This window comes from Falco rusticolus, chromosome 1 (assembly GCF_015220075.1).
Source record: "Falco rusticolus isolate bFalRus1 chromosome 1, bFalRus1.pri, whole genome shotgun sequence".
NCBI lineage: Eukaryota > Metazoa > Chordata > Aves > Falconiformes > Falconidae > Falco > Falco rusticolus.
The window spans coordinates 92481397-92506345 of NC_051187.1; the positions used below are offsets into that span (position 1 = coordinate 92481397).

At 37.8% G+C, this 24949-nt stretch overlaps 1 protein-coding gene across 10 annotated transcripts in view; it reads right to left on the bottom strand.

The window, feature by feature from the left end:
* The window catches only part of LCORL (ligand dependent nuclear receptor corepressor like), an 85789-nt gene that overhangs the window by 56570 nt on the left and 4270 nt on the right, over nt 1-24949 (bottom strand). For 5 of the 10 annotated variants that reach the window (XM_037390146.1, XM_037390098.1, XM_037390108.1 and 2 more), the window contains exon 2: nt 900-965. In XM_037390146.1, coding sequence (XP_037246043.1) covers nt 900-965 — 66 coding nt within the window. Of the gene's footprint in view, nt 1-549; nt 610-899; nt 966-1082; nt 1108-24949 lie in introns of those variants that run through there. The other 5 variants (XM_037390089.1, XM_037390081.1, XM_037390117.1 and 2 more) reach the window with 2 other exon arrangements.

Here is a 24949-nt window from a genome sequence, read left to right on the forward strand (position 1 = left end):
AAAACATGAAGAGACCAAAACCATAACCTAGTTAACACAATCATTTCAAACCTATTTAAGCAAACGTAACAGTATATGTCACTCTGCCTCATGTACTAGCAGTATGTAAGTTACAAGCTTTACAAATTACACTGTCAGATAATGTAAAGAAATAAAATGGAATGGAACATTTTGAAGGTTCGGTAACAGAAAGAACATTTTTTTTAAAGCCGTCAAAATGAATTAGGCACAACACTTCAAAGCAATTTTGTGCTGGATCTTGCTTCTCTGCTTCTGTTAAAGATGGACAAATCATTTCATACTTAACCAAGGATTCAAGTGTTATTGACAGCTTTCCAGCAAACTCCAAACCATCTGGAATAAGGCTACGTCTTATAAGGGTAATGAAAAATATACATTTTTATATATACAAACACACACTCAAATATAGAGATACTTTTTATAGATACACAAAAAATAAAAATAAAGCTTAATTTATATATAAAGATGTAAAAAAATAAGCTTAAAATTTCTCAACCACTACAAGATGACCAAACTAGTGTTCATTACCTTCCTTTTCCCAATTAATGCCAATAGGAAGCTGAGCAGCTTGTCCTCCCTTTCTAAAAGCTGTCCAAAAAATAAAGTAGGAGATTTACTTTTCTGGAATACTTAATCTTTCTCATGAGAGCTTCACAGGAAACTTAGCTAATCCAAAATTTCCCTGCATAGGAGCAAAACCTAGGTATCATTTTACTTAGCGTTTTGCCTATGCTCAGTATTGACAAGAACATAATAAATAAAGATTAGAAAGAAAAACAGTTGAATATTTCCTTTTTAGAATATACACTTTAAACTACCTTTAACTAAAAAAAAAGGTAATAAATTAAGGTAATTGCACTAAAAGCTGGCTCATTTACCTTCAAATAAACTGAGGTCTCTTCGTAGCCTTGGTCCATAAAGCCCTTCTAAAATACTTTCAAAACCTGGAGACAAAAGAAACATTTAAAACAGTAAATCAAAAGTTTCTTAAAAGAAATGAGATTCGAGAACACTGGCAACAAGTATTCTCAAATTCTGAGAGCAATTCCAAGGACTGTTACATTTATCACACAAATATTTACTCCTTCCACTACAGCACTATTCAACAGAATTAGAAGATAAATATAAGATAAGGCAACTGCCATCTGCACACAATCAGCCTATTAAGCCATGCCCCAACAACCTCATTAGACTTAAAATAACTACCACAGAATCTTAAAGGTGGGAGGATTAGCCTCACAGCTCTACACAAGTGAAGTAGTCTCTTTTGCACTGAGAAATAAAACAGGGGTTAGGGGGAAGCGAGAAAAAAAAAAGGGGGGGGGGGAAACTTCAAAATTGGAAACTTCTCATTTATGATCATCTGAAATTACATAATTTGAATAGTCTAATATTTATACAAATACAAAAATAAAGCTCATTTTGCTTCTGATATCCTCCATATCTGTACAAAAACATTTTAAATTTGAGGATTAGAGAAATCCAATTATTTTCCAGATTTACCAGCTAGTCTGTTCAGGTATTTGGCAAAAATCACATAGTGTAATAAGGGAGAAGAGACACAGAGCTAACCAAGTGATTAAAGAAGAGCAGCAAAAACATCAACAAAAAACCCCAGAAGAGATGTATAGCAACTGATGAAATATGGTGAGAATTTATATCAACATAACAGTAGTTTTGTTCAATATAGAAACAGCTTCCAAGTGCCCCTTCTTTTCTCCTTACAAATAATAAGCTTATTTTCAACTAAGAGGATAACTCCAAGCAGCATTTGAAGGTTCTTATTCTTCATACTTGAGACCTGCCTATATTAAAGATAAAGCTATTTTGTGGTACTTTGCAAGACTATTTTATATCACATAAAAGATACCAATATCAACTAACCAACCTCAAACAACATCATTCAGAATCATAAAATTTGCTCATCAGCTGTGACACTCTCTAAGGCAACACAACATAGTACTTTCAAAAAATGAAATTTACTTTTGGTTTAGATTGTATGTACCCTAGTATAATGAAGTATAAGGAACGGTATAATTTACCATTCCAGTCAGCACCCCAAACTTCCTTGTTTTTTGGGTGCCTACCTTCTTCCCCCTGCCCCAGGTCTGGAGGGTGTTACTTGTTTTTGCCTTTACTTTTGTACTTATACTGTCTGCTCCTGCCTATGCAAAAACATGAGCACACAAAAAACAGCCCTGCAATTTCCAAACAGGCTAATACGAGATGTATGGAAAAGATGGTGGTTAGCACACTGTGGATTTTTTCCCTGAGCAAAGGATACACCAACCCAATCCTCTGCTCGTTCACCAAACATTGTTCCATCCAACCCATCCAAAGTGATGTTTCTCTTACAAGTCCTCAGAACTTCCCCATTTTTACTTCCTCACCTTTGGATAATGAGTCCTTTCTTTTATAAGTAGGATTAGTTGTACAACCTAATGATGTAGAGAAAATATTTTTCTATCTGTATTCTAAAGTTTTCCCATACTACTTCCACGCTGTGCAGTTCTCTACAAAGTTCTTCCACTGCTTTTTAGCGGGATCGATACAATTTTAAATTAGCCTAAACAGGATGACAAATCTTTCTAGTAAAACTACTGATGAATATATGCTGGCATTGTTTCATTAAATGTAACCATCTGAACATGGGCATTTCAAGAAACCTTTGTTTTACCTCATGAGACAGTATGCATAAGTAAATGGTAGTAGTAGTTTTGGAACTCTTCAGAGCCTGAAGAGCCTACAGATGCCAGTAAGAAATACACTTTTGCTTATACCTCTTGTGATGTACCAATAATAATAAAAAAAAAAATCACTCTAAGTAAATTTACAGAATTTTTTGTATCTCTTGGCGGCCAATTGCCTCCTTGATTCCAAACTACCCTTCAAAACTACTGTTTCTTGAGCCCTGACTCTTTCTAGCTACAAACTGAAAAGAAACATTGTTGGTTTTATTAATTTGCAATGCCCCAATCTGTCAAAATCCCTTTACCTCTATTAAATTTATGTTACTTGTTTTACTTCTCGTATCTTTATGTAAAAAAGATTTCTTCATTACTGACACCCTTTATGATCCAAGTCAGGTTTCTCCAACAGTCTTCATAAGGAGACATTTATGTTAGTCTCTTAATGCAACTAAAAGTTTCCACAGTTTGCTTTCCTGAACAAAGTTGTGAACAGTTCTTTTCCCTACATTAACTCTCCCCCCACCCCATGACCATCCTTTACCAAACCTATTGCTTTCCTCACTCAGGGCTAGGATGAGGACTCCCAGGATGCATGAAGCTGGAAGTTGTGACCTGCAGCAATAGGAAGGGGCTCTGTTTTTCCACTGGTAGCTATTCAGGTGCTGAAAAAGCATGCAGCCCAGGAAAGAGGTGAGAAGGAACAAGCACTGCCGGAAGCTAAGCCCGCTTCATGGGTCGCAGCCAACGTCACTAAAAGGAAGCAATGGGTGGCAGTAATTGCAAATTCCCAGTGGGATGAAGGTTTCTGCACAACAGCCAGACTGGCTGTCTTAAAAGCTCTGCTGCTTGGCTGTGGTCCAAGTGCTGCAGAGAAACTCTTACAACTCATCTGACCACTGCAATATTAGTCTTATGTACATGGCCACCATGATACTGCCGAAGGACATCTTCAGCTGATCAAAGCTAACTACAGGTGTCCAGGGAAAACAGTGAATGACACCTGAGCCCAAGTGCTGATCCAGGGGAAAGGCTCCGACAGGAGCAAACACATCCTGTGGATCAACATCTAACAACATGGCTGCAGGCAGAACTTCAACTCTTAAAGGCATTAAGATCCTCTGAGAAACTGAGAGTGCTTGAGAGAGATAAGACCCACTTGATAACGTAGATCATTATTGCCAACAGGCTTGTCTCATAAGGAGGGCTTCAAACTAGCTTTGCCAGGAAGTTGAGACTGAAGCCTAGAAAGCAAGAGAATGGCAGAGAGGGTAAATGCACAAGACAACTCAACAGTGAGGATCTTGCAGTCCCCCTGAAAAAGTGGCATAAGCAGGGACACATCTGAAGTAACTGTATATGAATGTATTCATCACAGGAATCAAACTGCAGAGCATAATAATTTTACTGTTGAGTACGTGGTATGGCAAGACAGTTCACACAACTGGAGAACTGCAGTGGATGGATACTGGCTTTTAAGAAAGGAGAAACTAGAAAGACAAGGACAGCATTTACACTTTATGCAAAAAACTTGAACAAATGGAGCGTGGAACAGGCTACAGGACAGATGAAAATCCATGGGTCAGGATCCAGGGGAACATCATGATGAACAGCTGTTACAGACTGTCCAAACAAAAGTAAGTAGACAAAGCCTTCCAACAAGAAAAAGTGCAGCACAATCACAGGCCTTAGCTCTCATGAAAAATACCATTCACCCTGACGTCTGCTGAGAATGCAACATGGTGTCACACAAGCAACCCAGGAGATTTCTATAGTGCTTGCAGGACAAACCTGACTGAGGTGGTGGACAAGCTCGATAGAGGTGGCACTCCGCTAGACCTGCTACTTATCAAGGAAGAACTGATCAGCGACCTGACAGTTAACAGTGGTCGTGGTCACAGCAGCCACTAGATGGAATTTAAGATCCCAAGGGAAGCGAGGAACCCGTGTAGCTGAATGATGGCTCTTTGCTTAGCGGTCTCTGACTTACACCCCTCACCCAGGAGGTGGGGTGCAAAGGAGTGCAGCAGTCCTACCTCTGGCTGTCTTGTCTAGACCAGAGAAGCCTTAAATAGGCCAAAGGCCTATAGCAAAGTTTTTCGTGGGTTATCCTACCGACTCTTTATAAAGTAAAAAAAAAACCACCACAATACAGGTAACAGTAATTGCCACAAACTGTTATTCTGTGAATTATCTCCAGCATGTTATCTGTCTACAGAAGTTCACTCAGATTTAAGAGAGTATTAAAACAGGATTATTAAAACAAAAGTAATTCTTCAGACTGCCTTCACAACTTTTAAATAAAGTCTTCTTCAGGAGAAACTACTGTTCAAGTGTTCATAGAACTTAATGATTTGTTTTCCATAATGTTTTATCACTGTAAACTATTTAGTGTCTGTCACATCTTAAAAGCCTATGTACATTAGGAAGTGTATGTTGCCACATATGAACAGTACAGGCTGTAAAATTATTTGTTATGAATAAAACAGAATAAAGATTAAATGGATACATTCCATGGAAGCTTCCCAGATTGTGCACTTTATACAGGCTTACAGAAGTATTCAGGAAAGACAGGAGGATTCTTCCTCACTGCATGACTACATACTGCTATAAAGTAGATGAAAAATAGCTGTAGCATGGGTATGTGTGATGAGAGCCTCTTCCATCCAGAAACTTGTAAATAGCTAAGATGCACCCGTCAGTGTGGAAATATTCCACGTTGCACCAAGCCTAAAGAAAAATCACAAGGCGCAGACCTAGAACTTTTAATACAAGTTGGCCTAGGTTAACTTTGAGCAAACATAGTAATTGAACAATTTTACAATACAAATTGAAGTCAAACAGGTTTAGCTATACATTAGCTATTGTTTTTTGAAAAGTTGTATGTCCATAATGTCTGAGACAAAAGTTATTTCAGCCTCACAGCTGATCCCAATTCAACACCTGCTCAAACTGCACCTCTCCTCATCCTTCCCTCCCCACATATTCTAGGTGATCACAACGGAGACTGCATATATGCTTTCAATAAGTCTGTTCAAATGACTCAGACTATGTGTTAGGAGAAAACCAAAGAAGAATAAATATGATGCAATAAATGCAAACTGACATTTGAGTACTGCTTTCAAATGCACCACTTGGCAGGTCTGAGGATAATAGAGGTAATTACAGTACAGTTGGGAAAAAGAACAGTAGTATATGTACAGGCTATATTAGAATGTTTTTGATAGGTTTGGTGTATGCTACATCATACTAATTACTTTATTCCCCTAGTCCTGTTTATGACCATACTAACTCCAGTATTTGTATCTTCTTTTGAAAAACAGTTCCATAAAAGCAGACATATTTCCATCCACCTTTGACTCTTCATTCCTTCACAAGTAGTCTTTTTTCCACTTCTATTTACATGTTTCTGTTTCAGAAGTAATCTGATTCTACAGCTTTAGCTACAAGGCTTTTTTAGTTGTTAAAAGTCACTACATTTGAGACATTTCACTAAAATTTGATCCTTTTTAGTAAAAAAAAAAAACAAAACAACAAAACCCAACTTTTTCTTTGCTCTACTCAGTTCTAGAACACAATACTACTAAATCTCAGTGAGGGGCCTTATAAAACTTAGGAAAAGTATAAATACAATTGATGCAGGGGCATATACAGATACTTGTCTAGTCACTTGTAACAGGGTAACTGGGGATCCATGTAACTAGCTGTCATGCTGCAGCCACTGAGTTTGTTTTTTGGGTTTTTGTTTTGTTGTTTCGGGTGGTTGTTTTTTCTTTTTTTTTGTCAGTGAAGGAAAACCCTATAATTCAAATTGTTATCACACCAATGACCTCACAATAATTCACCTAGAAAAACCCTTCACTTGTACTTGCTCCCCCTCCACAGGTCTGCTGCAGCTTTTTCCAGTTTAGGGAAGTATGAGCAGAGGAACTGATAAAAAGCTTTCAGTGCAAACTTTAATAAATTCACTTTTTGGTTTGATGTTTTTCCAAGCCATAAAGAGTGTTTTATTCATATCTCTGGATGCATACCAGAAATGGTAGATGAATGTTACTTATATAGACAGACAAAATTTAAATTGAAGAGGGAGATGCTTAACAATACCACTCATCCGTTTCATATTTACTGCTCTATTTTTCATCTTAATGCTGAAAGGTTACCCATTAGAAGGCTTCATATTCCCTCATAAGTATGTCTTAAGGAATTTGGAAAATACCAGGTGCATGCAAATTAAGTTCTGCTTTTTCCCTTCTTCTCCAGCATACCCTCAGTTAAGCATAGGGTAAGACTGCTACACACCACTTTGAAGGACAAGCCAAGCATGTATATTTTTACTACAATGAAATGAGACTTTTAGCTTAAAGCCGTACAAGTCTCTGGAGGCACCACAGCAGAATCATAGGTCGGAATCTTCCCTCCACTTTGTGGCTTCCTATACCAAGAATCACATCTGAATTACAGTAGTTCAGGTTGGTTTACTGAAGTCCAAATCACTTGTTATTTAGCTTAAGTAAAATCAGGCCTTGCCCCTCCTCCTATTTAAAAGAAGGCTCTTAAGTAACATGCATCAGCAAGGAAGATTTATGTCTCCTCATTTTGGAGTTTATTCAATATTCTAAGCAGAGTAAATGGAATGAAAAGTTACAGTAGAAAAAACCTGCATGTTCTAAGCAGTGTGGAGTTTAGCCCATTAATGCCGCTTTTTAAATCAAAACTAATGTGAAAGTAGGTTCAGAATTACTGATTTCAATTCTTAGAGGATTGTAAAATTTAACAAATGGTCTTTAAAATGTAATTAGGAAAATCCAAAGAATAGGATTACATTTAATGAGATTGGGCACAGTACTGCCAGACACAGCATTAAAATGAAACTTCCTTTTTTATTTTTTAGTGTTCTATAATAGTAGTTAGTGTTACTTTATCTAGTTGTTAAAGAGACTCGATTACAATGAAAATTTCAGTTGCTGCTTCTGCATTTTCCTTTGACCACAGGAACACTGTCATCTAGTTTTCATATATTCACATTTTGAGGTGGTATTTCTTAATCAATGGGGACTATTACATAAGTTGGTTGTATGAGGAGCCTCAGAAACTAAGACCACATTGGAAAGAAACTATGGGCAAGTAAGGACCAAAAAACAACTCCTGCACACCCCAGTTTACTGCCCTAACCAACAGGCTGACCTCCTTAATTGCTAGCCTCCCTTGCCCCATATACTTTTATTTAAGTGGTAGTAACTTCATGGCGAGGTACAACACAAGTCTGGAGCTATAATTCACTGACATAACTGAAGTTAACATGAGAAGTAAGAATTTCCCTTCATATGTGAAAATATATAAGCGTTAAGACATCAAGCTTGGTTCTTCCAGAGCAATGACTTAAAAGACATTCCCCCCCCCGCCCCTTACAACTTTGCCCCCTTTCACTCAACTAAAAAGTGATCCCTTTGAAAAATAAGTGTAATTTGAAGAAACATTTTATATAAATGACAAACTTTACTTCTACTTCTCCCCATTCTACATAGTTTCACAACTGCATTATTTAATTTGGCTCAGTACAGAAGTGTATCTGAAGGAAGTTTTGTGGTTTGCGTTACTAAGTCAGCTATCTTGGATTTAAACAATCATACCACAGACAAAATTCAGCTTCATTAGTTCTGTCAAGCATTAGAACTGCTTTTATTATTTTTTGTAAACAAGTAACCCAGGCAGACAGAGCACCAAGTCTCTCAGTTTCTCTGAAAGGGAAACTGCTTCTATTCAAACACACTCTCAACAGTGCTTCAATATTTATTTTAAAATACAGGTGCAAGACTAGAAATCAGTAAAGGCAAAGAAGTCATCTGCCTTTTTTTACAAGTTATCCCTTTCATAAGAAAGGGACTTAGCGCTCATGTTCAGTCATCTTTTAGTTTCTAATCACATAGACTTACAGCCTTCTGAAGTATATACCCCCATTTTACAGGTGCTGCTTGCATGCTGCATTCCACCATATTTGACACTGCAGAAGGTCACTGGTTCTGCTGAAAAAGATGGTTATCTGCGTGTAAGTTTTGTGGGTTTTTGGTCTCCAAATAAACAAGTGGTCTCCAGCTTCCAAATGACAGGAAAAAAATTAATTGCATCAGAAACTCAAACCCCTTAAAAATATCTCTGTTTATTACTCAGACATCACCAAGTTCCTTTGATGCATCAGACCACTCAATTTAGAAAACATTTTAGCAGTTTTACATAGCACTAATTCAAAATTTTGAGAAGTATTACATAGTTATCTCAATCTTTTTCTTCATTACACCTAGTTAGCTTTATCCTACCATTAAGGATACAAGCAGCAACTCCCTTACAGCTTAGTAAAGGAGATATTCTTTAAAGACAACAGTTTTTTTCATTTTTATAAGAGTAGAGCATTTAACAGAGTAACTTAAATTAGATGTTAACATCTCCATCTGTTTCTTTTGCCTCTCCATTTCTTCCACAGGTCAGCAGCTGTCCTCTCTGCCCCCTGACCCACATACTGACAGCAATAGATGGATTCATAATCTTAGTCTTCTTTCTATATTAACATAATTCTCAAAGTAACAGGGATTTCATTGTTTTTCTGTTGTTTTGTTTTTAATCTGCTATAACAATTGGGAAAGGATTAACCAGGTTATGAAACCACTGAAGCACTAAGTTTAAAACAAAAACAACCCACAAACCCAAACACAAACGACAATCAAACACTCAAACAATCACCTTTTTGCCGTTTATACAAGCGGTAAGAAAAAAAACCCACTAACTTGCTGGGCAGAATACTCAAGATATAGGGCATCATGACAACAGAAACAAAGATTAAAAAAAATTTATTCAAATGTTGTATTTTCCTGGTTTTGATGTCACTACAGAATATGTATTCAGTAAAATATGTTACTTGATACAACGCTGGCCAGATTCTCAGGTAAAAAACTGCCCATTTTTCTTGCAGAATTCTTCGACGTAATTTAGGCTGGATTTTACATAGGGGAGTGGGGGTAGGGAGGGGGTTTCTGTTGAATATGTTGTCTAGCTTGAATCCACTTTTTGCTTATAACACTAAAAAAACCCAGTATTCTTGTAATACAAAGTTCTAAACATTTTACTTAATACACTCATTTTCTTTACCGTATTGATTCAGATCCCTGAGCAAACAGGAACCAACATACCAGAGATTCCAGTGTCAAAGGGAGGAAATCCTCTATTTAGACTCCAATACAAATTCCAAACCATAACTTAAAAAGATATTTGTCCTCTGCAAATCTTGACTCCAAGAATTAATGTAGTTGAAGACACTGCTTCTGCCACAAAGAAGAGACAGGGTGACCAAAAATGAAATGAGACTACAGAACAGCTTCAGTTCTAACTGGTTACTTTTCACTTCGGATAAAAATCCTTGTTTTCAACTCTCTACCCTGTGCTTGAGGGAATGCAGACAGTGATGAAATAGTTTCAAAAAATATATAGATCAAAAGGACTAGCTATAATATTAAACAGTTTTAAGCATCAAGCAGAATACAAAAACAGGAGTAATATTCCAGTGCTAGGAAGACTGACGTTGCCCACACCTCAGAGGCAAAACAAAAAGAGGAAATGTCCTGCCTCCCCCATCCAGTTGCTCAAAACTTTTGAAGAAAAGAGTGGCCAACACGGGGGGGGGGGGGCGCGGGAAGAGAAAAAGGTTTGTGGGTTAAGACTGAGATTAGCATCAATTCTGAGTTCAGGTCCATTTTTCAAGTACTTATAAATCACAGTAAGAAAAATAAGGTTCAATAAAAAATGAAGCATCTCCACACTACAAAGTAATGTTCTACACCAGTAAGTAAGTGTCCTTACAGACTTGTAAACAGAAGAGCCCACATGACACCTCTTACTGTAGACAGACACTGTCAAAATTAAAATTAGAATTAATTTCTAATGTAGTATCAAGACACTGAGAAAGTTGTGCTATTTATAATTTAAAAGGTGTAAGGAAACCACTTCAGAAGTGACAGTGCTGCTCTGTGTATAGAGGGAAAGATGCTTTTAAGCAACAGTAACTAGAACTTAGTTTCTGTTCTCTCTAGAAAGTCTTCTTTCTTTGAAGAGTGATGTACTCACAGATGTCACACAGGGACATTTAGAGATGGAATTGGTGTGAGTATCAGTATTCTTCAAACACTGAAGCTTATCCTACTGCCTTTCTTTTTTCAAGATGCTACATCAAAAAGTTATCTAGATATGAACTGTTACTTAGAACAGTGCTGGTGATAGTTTGGGCCAGTTCATAGTTTGTGTCCTTAGAGAAGAAGAATCAGAGGGAGTAAGTCATGGTAAAAGAAGATCACATCCAGCTTAGAAAAATGCTCATGACTTCCTCATTTGGTATCAATTTAACTGTTTGACAACAGAAGAAGACTAATGCCCAAAACTAAAACTTGGGAACTGTCACTTTCAAAAGACCATGTGCCTGAAGCATGTGTTTGTTTCTTAACCATAACTTTAATATGCGTGAGGACTGAAAAGTTTGGCTATTTCACTTAAAATGTTTAGGTTTGCCAGACAAAGGCATCTTTTCTACATGAAGGTCTAGTCAGACGATCACTAAATCATCATAAAAAGTGAAGTCTGCAGCAAATCTGTAACGATGAATAGGTCACAACATTGCTTTACTATTAGGCAGCACCATACATCTTACCAGCATCTGGGAGAAAGTCTAGCAGCCAACTAATGAACAAATAGGTCTGGCACAGTTCCTGGATTATCAAAATCCAAGAATGTGAAGCTTTCTGCTAAGGTAGAGCTAGCTGAAAGCTGTTAAGAGAAAAACACAGTTATCAGAAAACGCCAGTTCAATGAGCCGAAAAAAATACTTAATTCAAATAATTCTGACCCTGATGGACTTTTGAGAAACTGAAGCTTAGGTTTCTGTATTACACCATGGGTCTACTGCAAACTAACGAAGTTCCAAACCTTCAGAAGCGTTCCATGCAACCGATGACCAACAGTGAGTTTAATAAGTAAGTGGAACTTAAGGAGATTCAGACTTCCATGGGAATTTTCAGGAGGTTTCTTTTCAATTATCATATCTGCATCATTCAACAAACCTGTCTACTCCCCACAAACTGCAAACCATCTTGAAATTATGAACATGAGAAGTCATTCTGATCTCCCAGTAGATCCAACTCCTTCCTATTCAGAGACTATTTGTTGGTCTCTATTATTTAAAGAAAAGTTTGAATGATTGAAATCTGCAACTAGACTGCACTAAAATGGTGGTCCCTGAAATCAATTGACACATTTCTTATCTGCTGAAGCTATAGAATCAAAGGCACCTTGTATCTAGATGCCAAATTGTAACAAGGTAAGTGAACTATCAACCCTACAAATTTCAGTGCTGCATTCTTTGAAGAATTTATTTCCAAACATATTAACACAAATACTGAAACCGGCTGATTATAAAATATTTTTAATAATCCTAGACATACCATAATTTTACCAATAAATGAGTGCAACATACCTTTAAACTAACAGTTCATTAAAGTTTGTCATGCTTACTTTTCTGCATTTTATAATACCTGTGCCATGTATTTTCTCCTTTAACTTACAGATTGTTTTTATGAATACCTAGGTTTTAAAAAAATTATAAATAAATAAACCAACAAAACCCCCTCAAACAGCCATCATTTTTGTATCCAGCCAAGACCTGGCTTGACAAATTAGACAAAATGTAGAGCTGCAACATGTCAACTAAGTCAACAAGAATTGGACATTTATCTATGTAAAAACTTCACTTGAAATAAAACTTACTAACCATGTCTCCTTTCCCTAAAAGATTTTCTAGAATTCAGGGTTAAAATTGCAAGTGTCTCAGATAATCCAGTTACATTGTAAGAACTCCAAATTTAGCTTAACTGTCATTTCAAATCAGTAAACAAGCTCAGTGCATAAAAGAAAAGATGACATTGCTCAAAGTAGGTAAGTAATGTATCTCAACTTACATGTCATGGACAACCAACCTGTAATCTACATTTTCTAAGCACACTTTTATTGAATTTACACAATACACTGAAAAGAATACACATGAGTTGCTAATTGTTTAACATTTGATCAAGAAGGCTGAATTCCCTTGTTTCCCACTGGAGATTGAAAAAGCAGAAATACGGAAACGGAAACTTTGCTTAATGTGAAGCTAAAATTTGTACTCTCATCAGATAAAAGATGTCAGATATAAGAATAGAACAGGAAAAAGAGTCTCCTGGTTTTGCTTTTAGCATTTGACACAATTCAAAGATTAAGCAGGTGTGTTTGGGTGGGGGTTTTTGTTTGTTTTTTAAAGCAATTAACAGACATCTGTACAAACTTTTGATAAAACTTCCTCCTAACCACTAACTGGCCCAAAACAAAGAACAAAATGGTAAGATTCACAGTATGAGACTTTGATTCTCATCTACTGTAGAACAGAATTCATATAGTATTCAAATGAAACCACGTCAGTTCTGAGAATTTATTGGGAGATAAATACATTAATAATATATGTATAGTAATGTTTTATAGAACATAATCAGAAGTTAATTACAGATTAGTTACAAAATTTATTATTCTATAAACACATTACTAACAACTGTCAATGTGACTTGGGGAGCAGGGGGTGGAACACCATAAGGGAAAAACAGACACGTATTTCAAGTACCTAGAGGCCAGACTCTGAATACTTTAGTCACGTAGAGAACAGACAACTGCTCTTACAGAAGGCGGGTGGGTTTAAACAGTAGGCTATCCTGTCTTAGAAACATGCTGTTCCTTCCGTATTCCAGCACTGGCTCTTCCTTAGCAGAAGCAAACATCCATTATTTCCAGACAGACATTGATTCTCAGTTCTAAATTTTTAAAATTTTTAAATTTTAAAATTAACTTTAAAAATAGTAAGAGATATCTCTTCATTTCATACTGTGCAAAAAAGGAAAAAAATCATGTCCCTATTTTGTTTCTTAACAAAAACTCAGTGCAAATTCTGTACTTAGTTTAAGCAGCTAAAAAAAAAAAAAAAAAAAAAAAAAAAAGCCAACCAAAAAAAAGCATTTGAATCAGGAGTTTTAAGCCAAACAGCTACCAGGGGTCTGGGTGTTTTTTGGTGGTGGTTTTTTGTTTTTTTTTTTTTTGGGGGGGGGGGTTGTGGCTTTTTTTGTTTGGTTGTTTTTTTGGTTTTGTTTTGGGGGTTTTTTTGGGGGGTGGGGGGCGCAGGGTGTAGTTGGACCATGAATTTTACAGTTAAGGTAAAATCTTTACCAGATTTCACTTTTCCATTGACAATCTAGTGAGTTTCTTTGACACAAGACAGCCATATCCTATTGCTTCCCCCAAGTCTCAAAGCAAGACAAAACAGGAAACTTCAGTACTTTAAGAAGGAAAAGTACCCTACAGATCAGCTTAAAGAAACAATTCAGAAAGACAACAGCAACCACTTAGGGAACCCAACTGAACTGCAAGGTCAAGAATACAGGAATAGGATTTCTTAAAAGAAAAGGGTGATTACAGTCTGTATTTCCAGTAAGAGGGAAACTCCTGCAGGAACCAGATAAAACTGTTCCAGCACTCTGGAAAACTTCATATGAAGTTACTTATCTGGTACCAAACTTCTTAATCAGTCTCATAGGTCAAGGTTACTCGTATGCCACACAGAGCAAAACAGCCTTTATCTGTAAGGCTGAGAATGAAGGAGGAGAAAATGCCAGAGTACCATTACAGACATACAACTGATGAAGCTGTTTAGTATCCGGTTCGTAACTGTTCTGTATGCCACATAGTCAGGTTAGTTGGTTGTTAAAGGGCAGGTGGAGAAGTACAGCACCACACAGAACAAAGGACAGTTAACAGCTCTTCAAATACACCATCCAAATGACTGCCAAGCAGCTACTCTTGCAGACAACAGTAGAAGAGGCTATTCTAGTTCTTCCCAGTTTGTGATGCTGGTGGTTGAATGAGGCAGGCAAGGTAAGCAGAGGGTGTGTAACCTGTTGTTCCTACCTAGGATGAGACCTGGAGAAAACAAGCAGTTGCTCTACTGCCTTTAAAACATTCTCTTTAATACCAATTTCCTCGAAGTTATTTGGTTCCTCAGAAGATTCTGAAAAGATGCCAAGATCTCCTCAGACAGTATGAAAGAGCCAGAAATGACTGACTAAACCAAGTACCAGCCCTCAAAATGCTACTGTATATGACAGCCTGAATAAGGGCCTGAGAAAGTTGGGCCAGCAAAAAAAACCCTTCCTGAACAACTGGACAATCATTCTTAAAGTCACCATTTAAGAGGCATATTCATCAAGTAAGACCACAGATTTCAATAACCAAAATAATCATACTAAAGCAATTTTACTCAGGACACACTACCATGGGTTTCTCACAGCTTTTTCTCCTGCAGTGTCACTGCACAAAGCATTGACTGGTTAGGTAAGAAATCCATGATCCCTCAAATTTTCAGTCCACTCCATAAAGGTTTGTGGAACAAATAGCGCTTGCCAGAGATGACAACAATAATTCAGACATGACTGATTTACAGACAAATGCTTCCTCAAAAACTCCTGATATTTTTTGGATTTACCAAATAGTTTACCTCCAGTGAAACCCCCATGTTTTGTTGAGAAGCCCTAGTTTTAAGAAAACACCCTGCTCTGTGCAAGCAGTGAGGTACTAAATGCAGAAGTATTCAGAACTCAATCTGCCATTGTTTCTGAGGACTGTGCACAAAAGTTGATCTAGGGTCACTGCTGAAGCGCAGTATTTCACATCAGCACTGAACTCAAGAGCTCTCTGGACACTTCCAACATTTCAAGAGAAGAACTCCCAACACCACAAGTTATAAATGGAGCATTTCTTATTAAATCCCATTTCCTTGGGGCACAACACACTTGTTCAGGAGTCAGGAGACTTAGACAAGGGTGCAGATGGGAAAGGCACCTAAGGAAAAAAATGGAAAGGCCCAAAATAATTTCTCAGCTCCATATCAGACAGCTGAGAGGACCGGATAGCATGGATGAGGAGTGCATGTTTTTGGACATGGCTATAGCAGACTGGTATCAAGTGCCTATGGGATATACATCTGTTAGAGTCAAGACACATATGAATTGGCATCTCAAGACAAAACTTTGTCAAGTCTGAGGGGAATTTGCACAATGCACATAAAACAAGCATAGAACTGAAAAAAAAGGAGGAAGACAACAAGTGATGCTGAAGAAGATGGTCCAGCCTGCAGAAGAGTTGTTAGACTATTTCCTTAGGGCTAAGTTTTACCTTGCTAAATACATTTTACCAACAATCAAAAGCAGCACACAAGTATACCTGAAGTTCTGACTGATTGCTTCAGCACAGACTACAATATAAGCCCCAAAGATACACACGACACCTCATTTCACATCTGATTATATGAAGTAAAATCACAGGACAACTATAAGCCATTAATTGAACAATTCCTCAGATTTAGGCATCAACAAAAAAAGGTGTGGCAAGACCTCAATTAGGACAGCTTTGAAACAAAGCCTCCTGAACCTCTTTATGGCAAAACTCTAAATATCATCATCAGGATTCTGAGCTTAAAAGCCAGGTACCACAACAGAGTAGAACACACAACAGTGGCAGAATTGCAAAATAAATAGCTAAGATGGTAGAAGTGAGTTTATAAACCAAATTTCTCCAACAGTCATTGTACTACAGCACTTCCAAGCTTGTTTTTAGTCAGTTAAATACTACCTGTGAGTTCTGTACAGTCCGATCTACAGAGGTCTTCATTTTCAACTCCTCAGGCTGAGCAGCTAACCCTTCTTTCTCTCCATTCCTTTTTTCCTCTCCTGTTTAACTCACCTTCCAGCTTAAGCTACAAGCTCCCAGCTTGTTGCCATGATGGTCCGCTATATTCTATACATTCTCTAGGACCTTCTCTCTGCCAAGCTAGTTCAGTTGATGCCAGGGAAGGAGCAGCCTCTCCTACTCCTCAGAAGGCCTACAGGACCCAGTCATAATATGATCAGTTTAAGGAGAAAATAAAACATCTTGTAATAACAGTCTCGTTGACAGGGACAAAATAAAAATATCAAAGTAACAAGAAAAACTGAGAGGAACTTGAGATTCATACAACTGATTATGAAGAAGTCACTGACCTAATTACCTCAAGACCAGAGCACAGGAAAGGGGCAAAACTTAATGCCAATCAGCAATGGCGTATGCTTGCTTAGGTTATATGCTAAAGGCATACATGGCATGATAGAATAATTTAGGTTGGAAAAGACCCTTAGAGATCATTTGAGTCCAACTGTAAACCCAGCACTGCCAAGTCCACCAACTAAATGGTGTCTCTAAATGCCACATCTACATGTCTTTCAAATACCTCCAGGGATAGTGACTCAACCACTTCCCCGGCAGCTTGTTCCAGTGCTTGATAACCCTTCTAGGGGAGTTTTTCCTAATATCCAGTCTAAACCTCCCCTGGCACAACTTGAGTCCATCTCATAAACCAGCAAGTCAGAAAGCTCATAACTGGGCAAATAAAATACAAAGAACAGAATTACCAGATGCCTAAAGAGTTATAATGTATTACTAAAGAGCCAACAAAACTTCTATAAAGGGAAGTTGTACTTCAAACACTACTGAGTTATTTGATGATGTCAGTAGGTATACAGACATGACACTAAGAGTAAATCAAGATTTTGAAATAGCATAATCTGACATCCATCTCCAAAAGCTTTAAAAACTTCCCAAATAACAGAGGTAAAGTCCTTGCGTAGATAAGTAATGGGTAAAACATGTAAGTAAACCATTAGTTTTCACAGCAGGTCACAATCAAGAGTGTCCCTGGGTTGCCTTTGTTCTTCCACCCAAAGAGATGATCTAATGAAGTGACAATCCACTGCCCAGTACAGTCTAGTATTAGCAGCAAAGAAAATGAAGAGCATCAGTGGAACTTCAAAATATTGAGGTATCAAGGTGGCAAAATTGAGGAATATTACCAAGTACATATTAAGCTAAATAGTGGAGAAAGCAGATCTTCATATTACATAGACAGTAACGGGCTTTGAACTGACATCACTCAAGTTTTAGCTTGGGGTTCAAATACACAGTTCTTTGGAAGGCTGAGCTCTGTAAAGGGCATGTCAAATGCTTTGACGTCTTAAAGGAAGATCTCCTGCATTGCTTCCTGGTTTGTCACCACAAATTCAAGATCACATCAGTGTGAATACACGCAGTTCTAGTTTTGCCACCTCAAGAAGAGAGCAGAACTAAGATGAAAGAAGAAAGGAGGGAAGAATGATCAAATTTAATAAACAGCTTCTCTACAAGGAACGTAAGAACTCTTCGGTTTGGGAGATGGAAGAGATGGCCAAGGGAAGATAAATCAGGTCTTCATAAAAAAAAAAAATTGGAAAAAATCTCAAACCCACATAAATAGGAAACATCTCTGCCATCCACTGCTTTTTTAAAGTAATGGCTTCATATGGTGCTTCTTGTTTTGGGACAAACAGAAGTCACATAATATAACCAGGGGACACCTGAGATACACTGAAGTTTTATGTTGCTTTGAAATAACACATCTATGCAGAATCAACAATAACTTATGGCAGAATAATCTAGTAGATTAGTTATAAAAAAACAAGAAAATGTTATTTCTCCCAAGGATCAAGACAAGTGTCAATGAAGGCTAGAAGATTTCATAAATATCATTATAATTTTTCCCTAGCAGTCCCCCACTGGCTGCAGACAGTAGATCCTAGACTAATCAGACTTGCTGTGATGTAGTAGAGCTGTTCTTATCTTATGATGCAAAGACAGATTATTATGACCCCCATTTAACATGGTCTAGACCATACTTTGTCTGAAATACTGTTTAGTATGACTCTCTAGAACCCATTCAAACTGAAACAGGAGGAAAGGGAAATACTCAAATCACAAGAACAAAGTGCTTATTATAGCCTCTATTCCGCAATTGGGACTGTACCACAGTGCAGACAGTAAACTTTGGACAGTATATGCTATTAGCAGTCTGCACTAGCTTGTACATTTGTAGCTACATTTTTTTCACTTGTCTGTGAACTAGTAGTTTAAAATTCAAATCCACTACAGCAACTTTTGAGTGATTAGTGCTCATTATCCATTAACACTCAGGTTTTACTATGCTAAATATGCAGTATCATCTGAATATATGGAAGGGGAAATGAGAAAAATAGAAGGGAAAACCCCTAAATGACAGCATTGCCACAATGCATAAAAACTGGGGATAAATTAAGGCTGGAAGTGTCCTAACTTCTAGACAGAATCAGTTTGGGATCCATTTCCAAAACCAAACAATTAAGTCCTTCGAAACAGCTACCGATTAGCATGTGAAAAACCGATAACAAGGTAGCAGACTTCTGGACCTGGCAAGACTGCCAGAGACTGACATTTCCTGAATAAGGTGGTAGGAAGAAGCATACACCCCTCTTCCTCAAGCACCATGAGATAGGATACCTAGCAGCAGTTCATATAGAAAGAAACAGATGAAATTACACTTGGAGAAAGACATCATGACAATTTTCTGACCAAAAGATGGAAAGTATAATTTGCCTTAGTGAGCATGTTTGTGGTGAAGATGCTCCATATAGAAACATACAAAAGTCAAAAGCTGAGAGAAAACTATTTGTGGAGACACAAAGTTGTCAAGATTGCTTTAATGTCACTGATGATAAAAGGCTTGGAAGCAAAGGCAAACAGGTGGTTTCAAGGAGAAATCAAAGACAGGAAACAACTGCTTATGAAAGTTGAAGGATGGAGAGATAGGGTGGTCCAGGAAGAATAAGAAAATTTAAGGAGTATGAACCAGAACCACACATAAGTCCACAGTCACCGCATTATTTAGCTGGTAGCACAGCAAACTTTTGGAGACAAGAGTTTGGCGCAGTTAGCACTACAGCCCTTATACAGAGCAGTCTAAGGCAGCAGTAGATCCTATTTTTCTTCCCTCATCAGATGGCTAACACCAGAATGACCTACATCTGAACTACAGGTCACAAAGCAGGAGCCATTAGACAATCCTCCCCCATATTAAGATTAGGGGGCTTAATAGCTCCACTTGTGAAGATTTGACTTTACCTATTTAACTGGGCCTTGCTGTGGCATGCTCTCTGTTCCGTGAGCCAAACCGACAGCTGCAATCACAAGCTGGAGTCTTTTAAAGCAGTCTTCTATAATCTACATCATATACAGCAGCAATATTAGTTAACTGTTAATCAAAATATGTCCAGCAGTTTTGCACAAGTAGTAGTTTAACCTGGCATTATGAAACAGTGTAGTGCTTTTAGAACAGAAAATAAAACTTGTAAATAACATGTGCAAAGCTTTTTGACAGTAGTTATAAAAAGCAGCCACATATTCAACCCTGATTAATTACACTGCCCCCTGACCTATTAGTGGCTCAGCAGACTAGAAATGCACTAAAGTTAGTTTATAAAGCAGTGGAATTTTGACTGTGAAAACTACTATTCATATGTAATATTTTTAACTAGCCTTTAATTAAGATGATTTGAAGAAGCTGGGAACTGTGGAATGAGGAAAATAAATATTTATAATGTGAAAATTAAGCATTTTTGAAAGCAGTTGGTAGCATTTTAGAATAAAACATGTTGCAAAACATTTTTTTTCCAATGAACAGCTCTTCAAATGCGAGTAATCAATCCCCAGGTGCCACAAAAGCTAGGATGTCTTGTAATTGGAAAGCAGGACCCTAGCAAGTTATACAGAAACTGAAAGCTGAGGATCACAGTTAAAGCAGTCACAAATTCAGTAAGCTTTTGTTTACCAACAGACTATAAAAGAAAAATTCACATCTAGTGATACTTACTCAGCTCTCACTGCTACTATTCAACACATGCTGCTACAGAGATGCAAGCCTGGATGGATGTTGAGAACCAAACAATTAAAAGCAGTAACTTTATTTATAAAAAAGCAGAGACTCCAGAAGAATTTTGCAAAGAAGAAAACTTTATGTAAGAAGGGGTTAATCCAGCTGCTCAAGACTGCACAGGAAGCTGGTCTGTGCCAGAAATGGAAAGAAAAAGATGACAACCTTACACGTGGGTCTTTGATCTGCAGAGTCATGTGCTGCTGACCACAGCCCATAGAAAGAAATTCAGCCTCTACCCCCCAACGCATTTCTGCGGATTCAGAGTTGCCTGCTCTTTGTAATATGCCTTCTACAACCTTATAAACTCAAACAGATGAGCCATTACCATCCATCTTCCCTTCCCTGCTCTCTCCTCACCTCTTCCTGGCTTCTTTATGCCTTTAGTGGATGGAAGGATGAAGTGGTAGATTAGCAGTAGAAAAAAACAAACCAACTAACCACATAAAAAAAACCAAACCCACCTTGTTTGAGGGTGTAAAGTTGTTTTATGTATGGTAGCTAAATTTATAATGCCATCCTTTTTTCAGAAGTTTAATACTAGACATGTGAATCACACAAATTCAGTTCTGTTCCAACCTATCTTATGAAAGTTCCCTCCAAGCACACGGAAGAAAGCAAGGTTCAAGAATAACATAAAAGACAGCGGTCCTAACTGGGATGAAGAATTTTAGGTTAGCGAAGTCTATAAAGCTCTGGCTGACCTCTACATTTTACATAAAGACACCGAACATTAAAGGTTAGAATAACAGCCTTGTTTGAAGCCCTAATACTTGTGTCACATTCAGGAATAAGGGATCCATTGTAACTATCTATTCAAAACACTCATATAATACAGCTGAAAAGTAAAAAAGGTGAGGGCGGATAAGGGGAAGAGGTACTAATTTTTCTCACTTTAGCTATAGGTAGTACAAGCTTTGGCTACTTGCCAGTAGCTGAGGAATACAGCTCCTCAACAGCATACACTGATCTGATAAGTTCATCAGCACGACACATTCCTATTACACAACTACTAGTACTTATTACTATAGCAAGACAGTTCACTAGACTCAACTAACAGGAAACCAACCCAGAGCAACAACAACAAAATCACAGTAGCCGCCCTGCCCCCCCCCCCCCCCCCCCCAACTTAAACCAGAAGGGCCATTCATTGTTACATGAGACAAGTTCCAGTACAAAGGGAGAACAAATGGAAAGATGTTATTAAGAAGAGCAAGAGCACAGTACCACTCACAATCTTGATCAGGATGACGTTCATCCAACTTAGTTTTCACCTTACTTCAAACCCCCAAAAAACTGTTGCTAAAATAGGCAATTACTAAAAATCAGAAGCCTTGTTCTCTCCAGCAAAGCTACTTATACTTGACTCACAAGAAAAAGCAGGTACATAGTAAACCCGATTAGGAAACTGATCCAAGTTAAACTAGATCTGACCTTTTCTTTCCTATTCTTCCTCCTATCATGTTTTCCCTCCTGTTTTCTAGGTTAGCATTAAGCTAGAGTAGTTACACAGTCTAGTTTGTTGAACTGTTTAGTAAATGAATGCTCATACCAGCTGACGTAAATCATGAAGGTAGGCACAGTGAGTCCGGAAAGAAAATAAAATTGCGTTATGCATCAACAAAAAAAAACCCCGAAAGTTACCAACCTCAAGCATTACCACACAGTTATTGAAAGCCCATTCAAAGGAAGGATTGAAACAGAGTTGCAGTGACACTATCTGTACTTCATTGTTTTAGTTTACACAAACTCCAGCTTAGGAAAATCTTAGTGCCTACAACGTAGGAAGGCTATCAGAGTTTAAATTTGTCAGCTCAACACCAGCCACATAAAAAAGTAAACAGCTACCATATAAGAATATACAGTAAGAAAGTTCAAGCTATGCCTAAAAACATTGACAAGGATTACAGTAGTTCCTGGAACACTTAAAAATTGAACTGCTTCCATATACTGGTATCTAGAAATAAGGAGCACCAAAACCATAATCAGAGGTGTTATCAACATTAATCAATATGTGTGTATCCATTTGCATGCCCTGCCACACATTTCAATTCTGAGAGCAAAGAACTCAAAGCATTGCTTGCACCCTGCAGTCCATGGATTAGTCTGTGTAGCAGGCAGTTTTGTCTTTCATAAAATTTTGCTCCATTCATCCTTACAATTGCAGGTTCACAAGAGATCAGTGAACTTGTACAGCATCTACTGCTAGATGCGCAGAACTTCCTCCCTTGCCTTTTAAACTAAGCCTCTGGGTATCATTAAGGTAACTTTTCTTGTACAGTTTTCCCAAGTAAAAATTTGTCTCAAGACTCAAACATAACATGTCCCTTCAAAAACACATGATGACAGCAGTAAGCAATTACTTCTTCCTGAGAGAATGAGTTGAAATGGATTGTGAAAGGATATGGAAAAGAAGCTGATTTAACACTATATATTTGAAACAAAGTTAATTCAACACAAGCCAAACAAACCCCATGTGTTTTCTCTTAATTCAGTCTGAGGACAGTTAATGTGACGCATACACTACAGCAACTTCCAATGACATTATACACATACTGGCAATTTTTCCTCTTTTGTCAACCTGCTTAATTTAGGGGAAACCAGGCTGGTATGTTTAGGGCTATGTTCCATTCTTGGCAGCTGACAGCATCATAGGCAGCTAAACCAATCCAATGGCTTATTTCTGCTATTACTCATCCTGCTTCTGTTTCACTGTCCCATCCCTGTCCTTGTGCTAGCATCAGCATCCATCTTTTCTGGGGAGGTAGGTTGGTTGGTTGGCTGTTTTTTGCAAACCCCTAACTCTTCTCAACAGACTGCTGACTGGCTACTGAGTTAAAGCAGATCAGACAGTGGTCCAATGAGTGCTGATGCAAGTATACAAGCAACAGGAACATGCAGTCAAGATTGTGATTTCTCCACTCTGGTAATAGTTCTGTGAGACATGATGATGCAAGATGGCACTTTAACGTATTCTTAAGATTGCAGTGCCATAATAAGTGTTCAGTGCTAATGTTGACTTGCACACCTGCCTCTGATACCAGTTTGAGCTATTCCTTTACATGATACCATCTTCACCCACTGCATCAAAAACTGTCTGTGAACCTGTGCTATGATTCTGATCTAGATTCAATTTCTGTTCTTCCAACACTTGCAGTAATGCCGAGATTACTTCCCTGATCTCTTTTACAACTGGAATCACTCCAAGAGTTTCACATCATAGCTCAACGCACGACAGATCCACAGGAACACTTTAAACCAGTATTACTACCCATCATACTGGATGATGGCACTGTGGTCACAGCAAGCTTGTTTGCCATTTCAAGAAGCCAGAGAGCCAAGGAAGCAAAAGAATTGAAAGCAGGTATAATTTTGAAATCATTCTTGCATACAGTCTGTTAATGGCTTGACAGGTAATAGAGCATTGAGCCATCAAAACAATCACTAGCAGATACACACATACATTATAGATGTATAGCAAAATAACTAGTTCTGCCACTACTATTGCAGCAACTGCAGAAAGTCACCCAAAACTGCCAGTAGTATTACAAAAAAAGTGACACTAAGCTGCTGCGAAGTACTTAGAGCCACAATGAAAGTGAGAACACTTCTGCTTATTGTGGGAATAAAGATACTAAGTACTTAATGCAAGCCTGGGGATCACACCAAATGCAGTAGCTACAAATTTTTTGGTTGGGAGTGAGGTGGGGAATGTTCCTCTACCTGGAAAGTGCACTTGAGACCCCTCATGTTCAAAAATAGTAAGCTGGAGCAGAAGTTCAAGTATTTTTTAAAAAATATTGAAAGACTAGATGCATCAAAACACAGTTAGATGCACCAATGTATCCCAGTTTAGAAGGACAAAAGTCTGAAAAAATATAACATGAGTAAAGGAGTATTTGTATGCTAGATTTCACAAGCATACAAAAATGGATTTTCACTTTGATCACATTTCAGTTTTTATAAGAAACCAATACCAAGGCTATTTCCTGTCAAATGTGTGCCATTGAGCTGCAGCAGAGGAACAGTAAAACTTCTACCCTTCCCCTCCCCCAAACAGCAATATATTTTTTTTTAAATAGTTGAAATAATATTTTAAACTTTCATTTTCACAATGAAAGGTTATTCAGAGTTTTTTATATTTTCACAATAAAATGCAATGCCATAGCAAGAAGATTCAATATCCATGACTGGAGTTACCTGGCACTTTCCATTAAAAAGCCGCAAGTTACTGCTCCAAACTCCACTGTAGGCTACTGTGACAACACTCTAAAAAGCACCATCTGATGAAGCTTTTTCTTGCACCCAGCAATTACTAGGTCTCTCC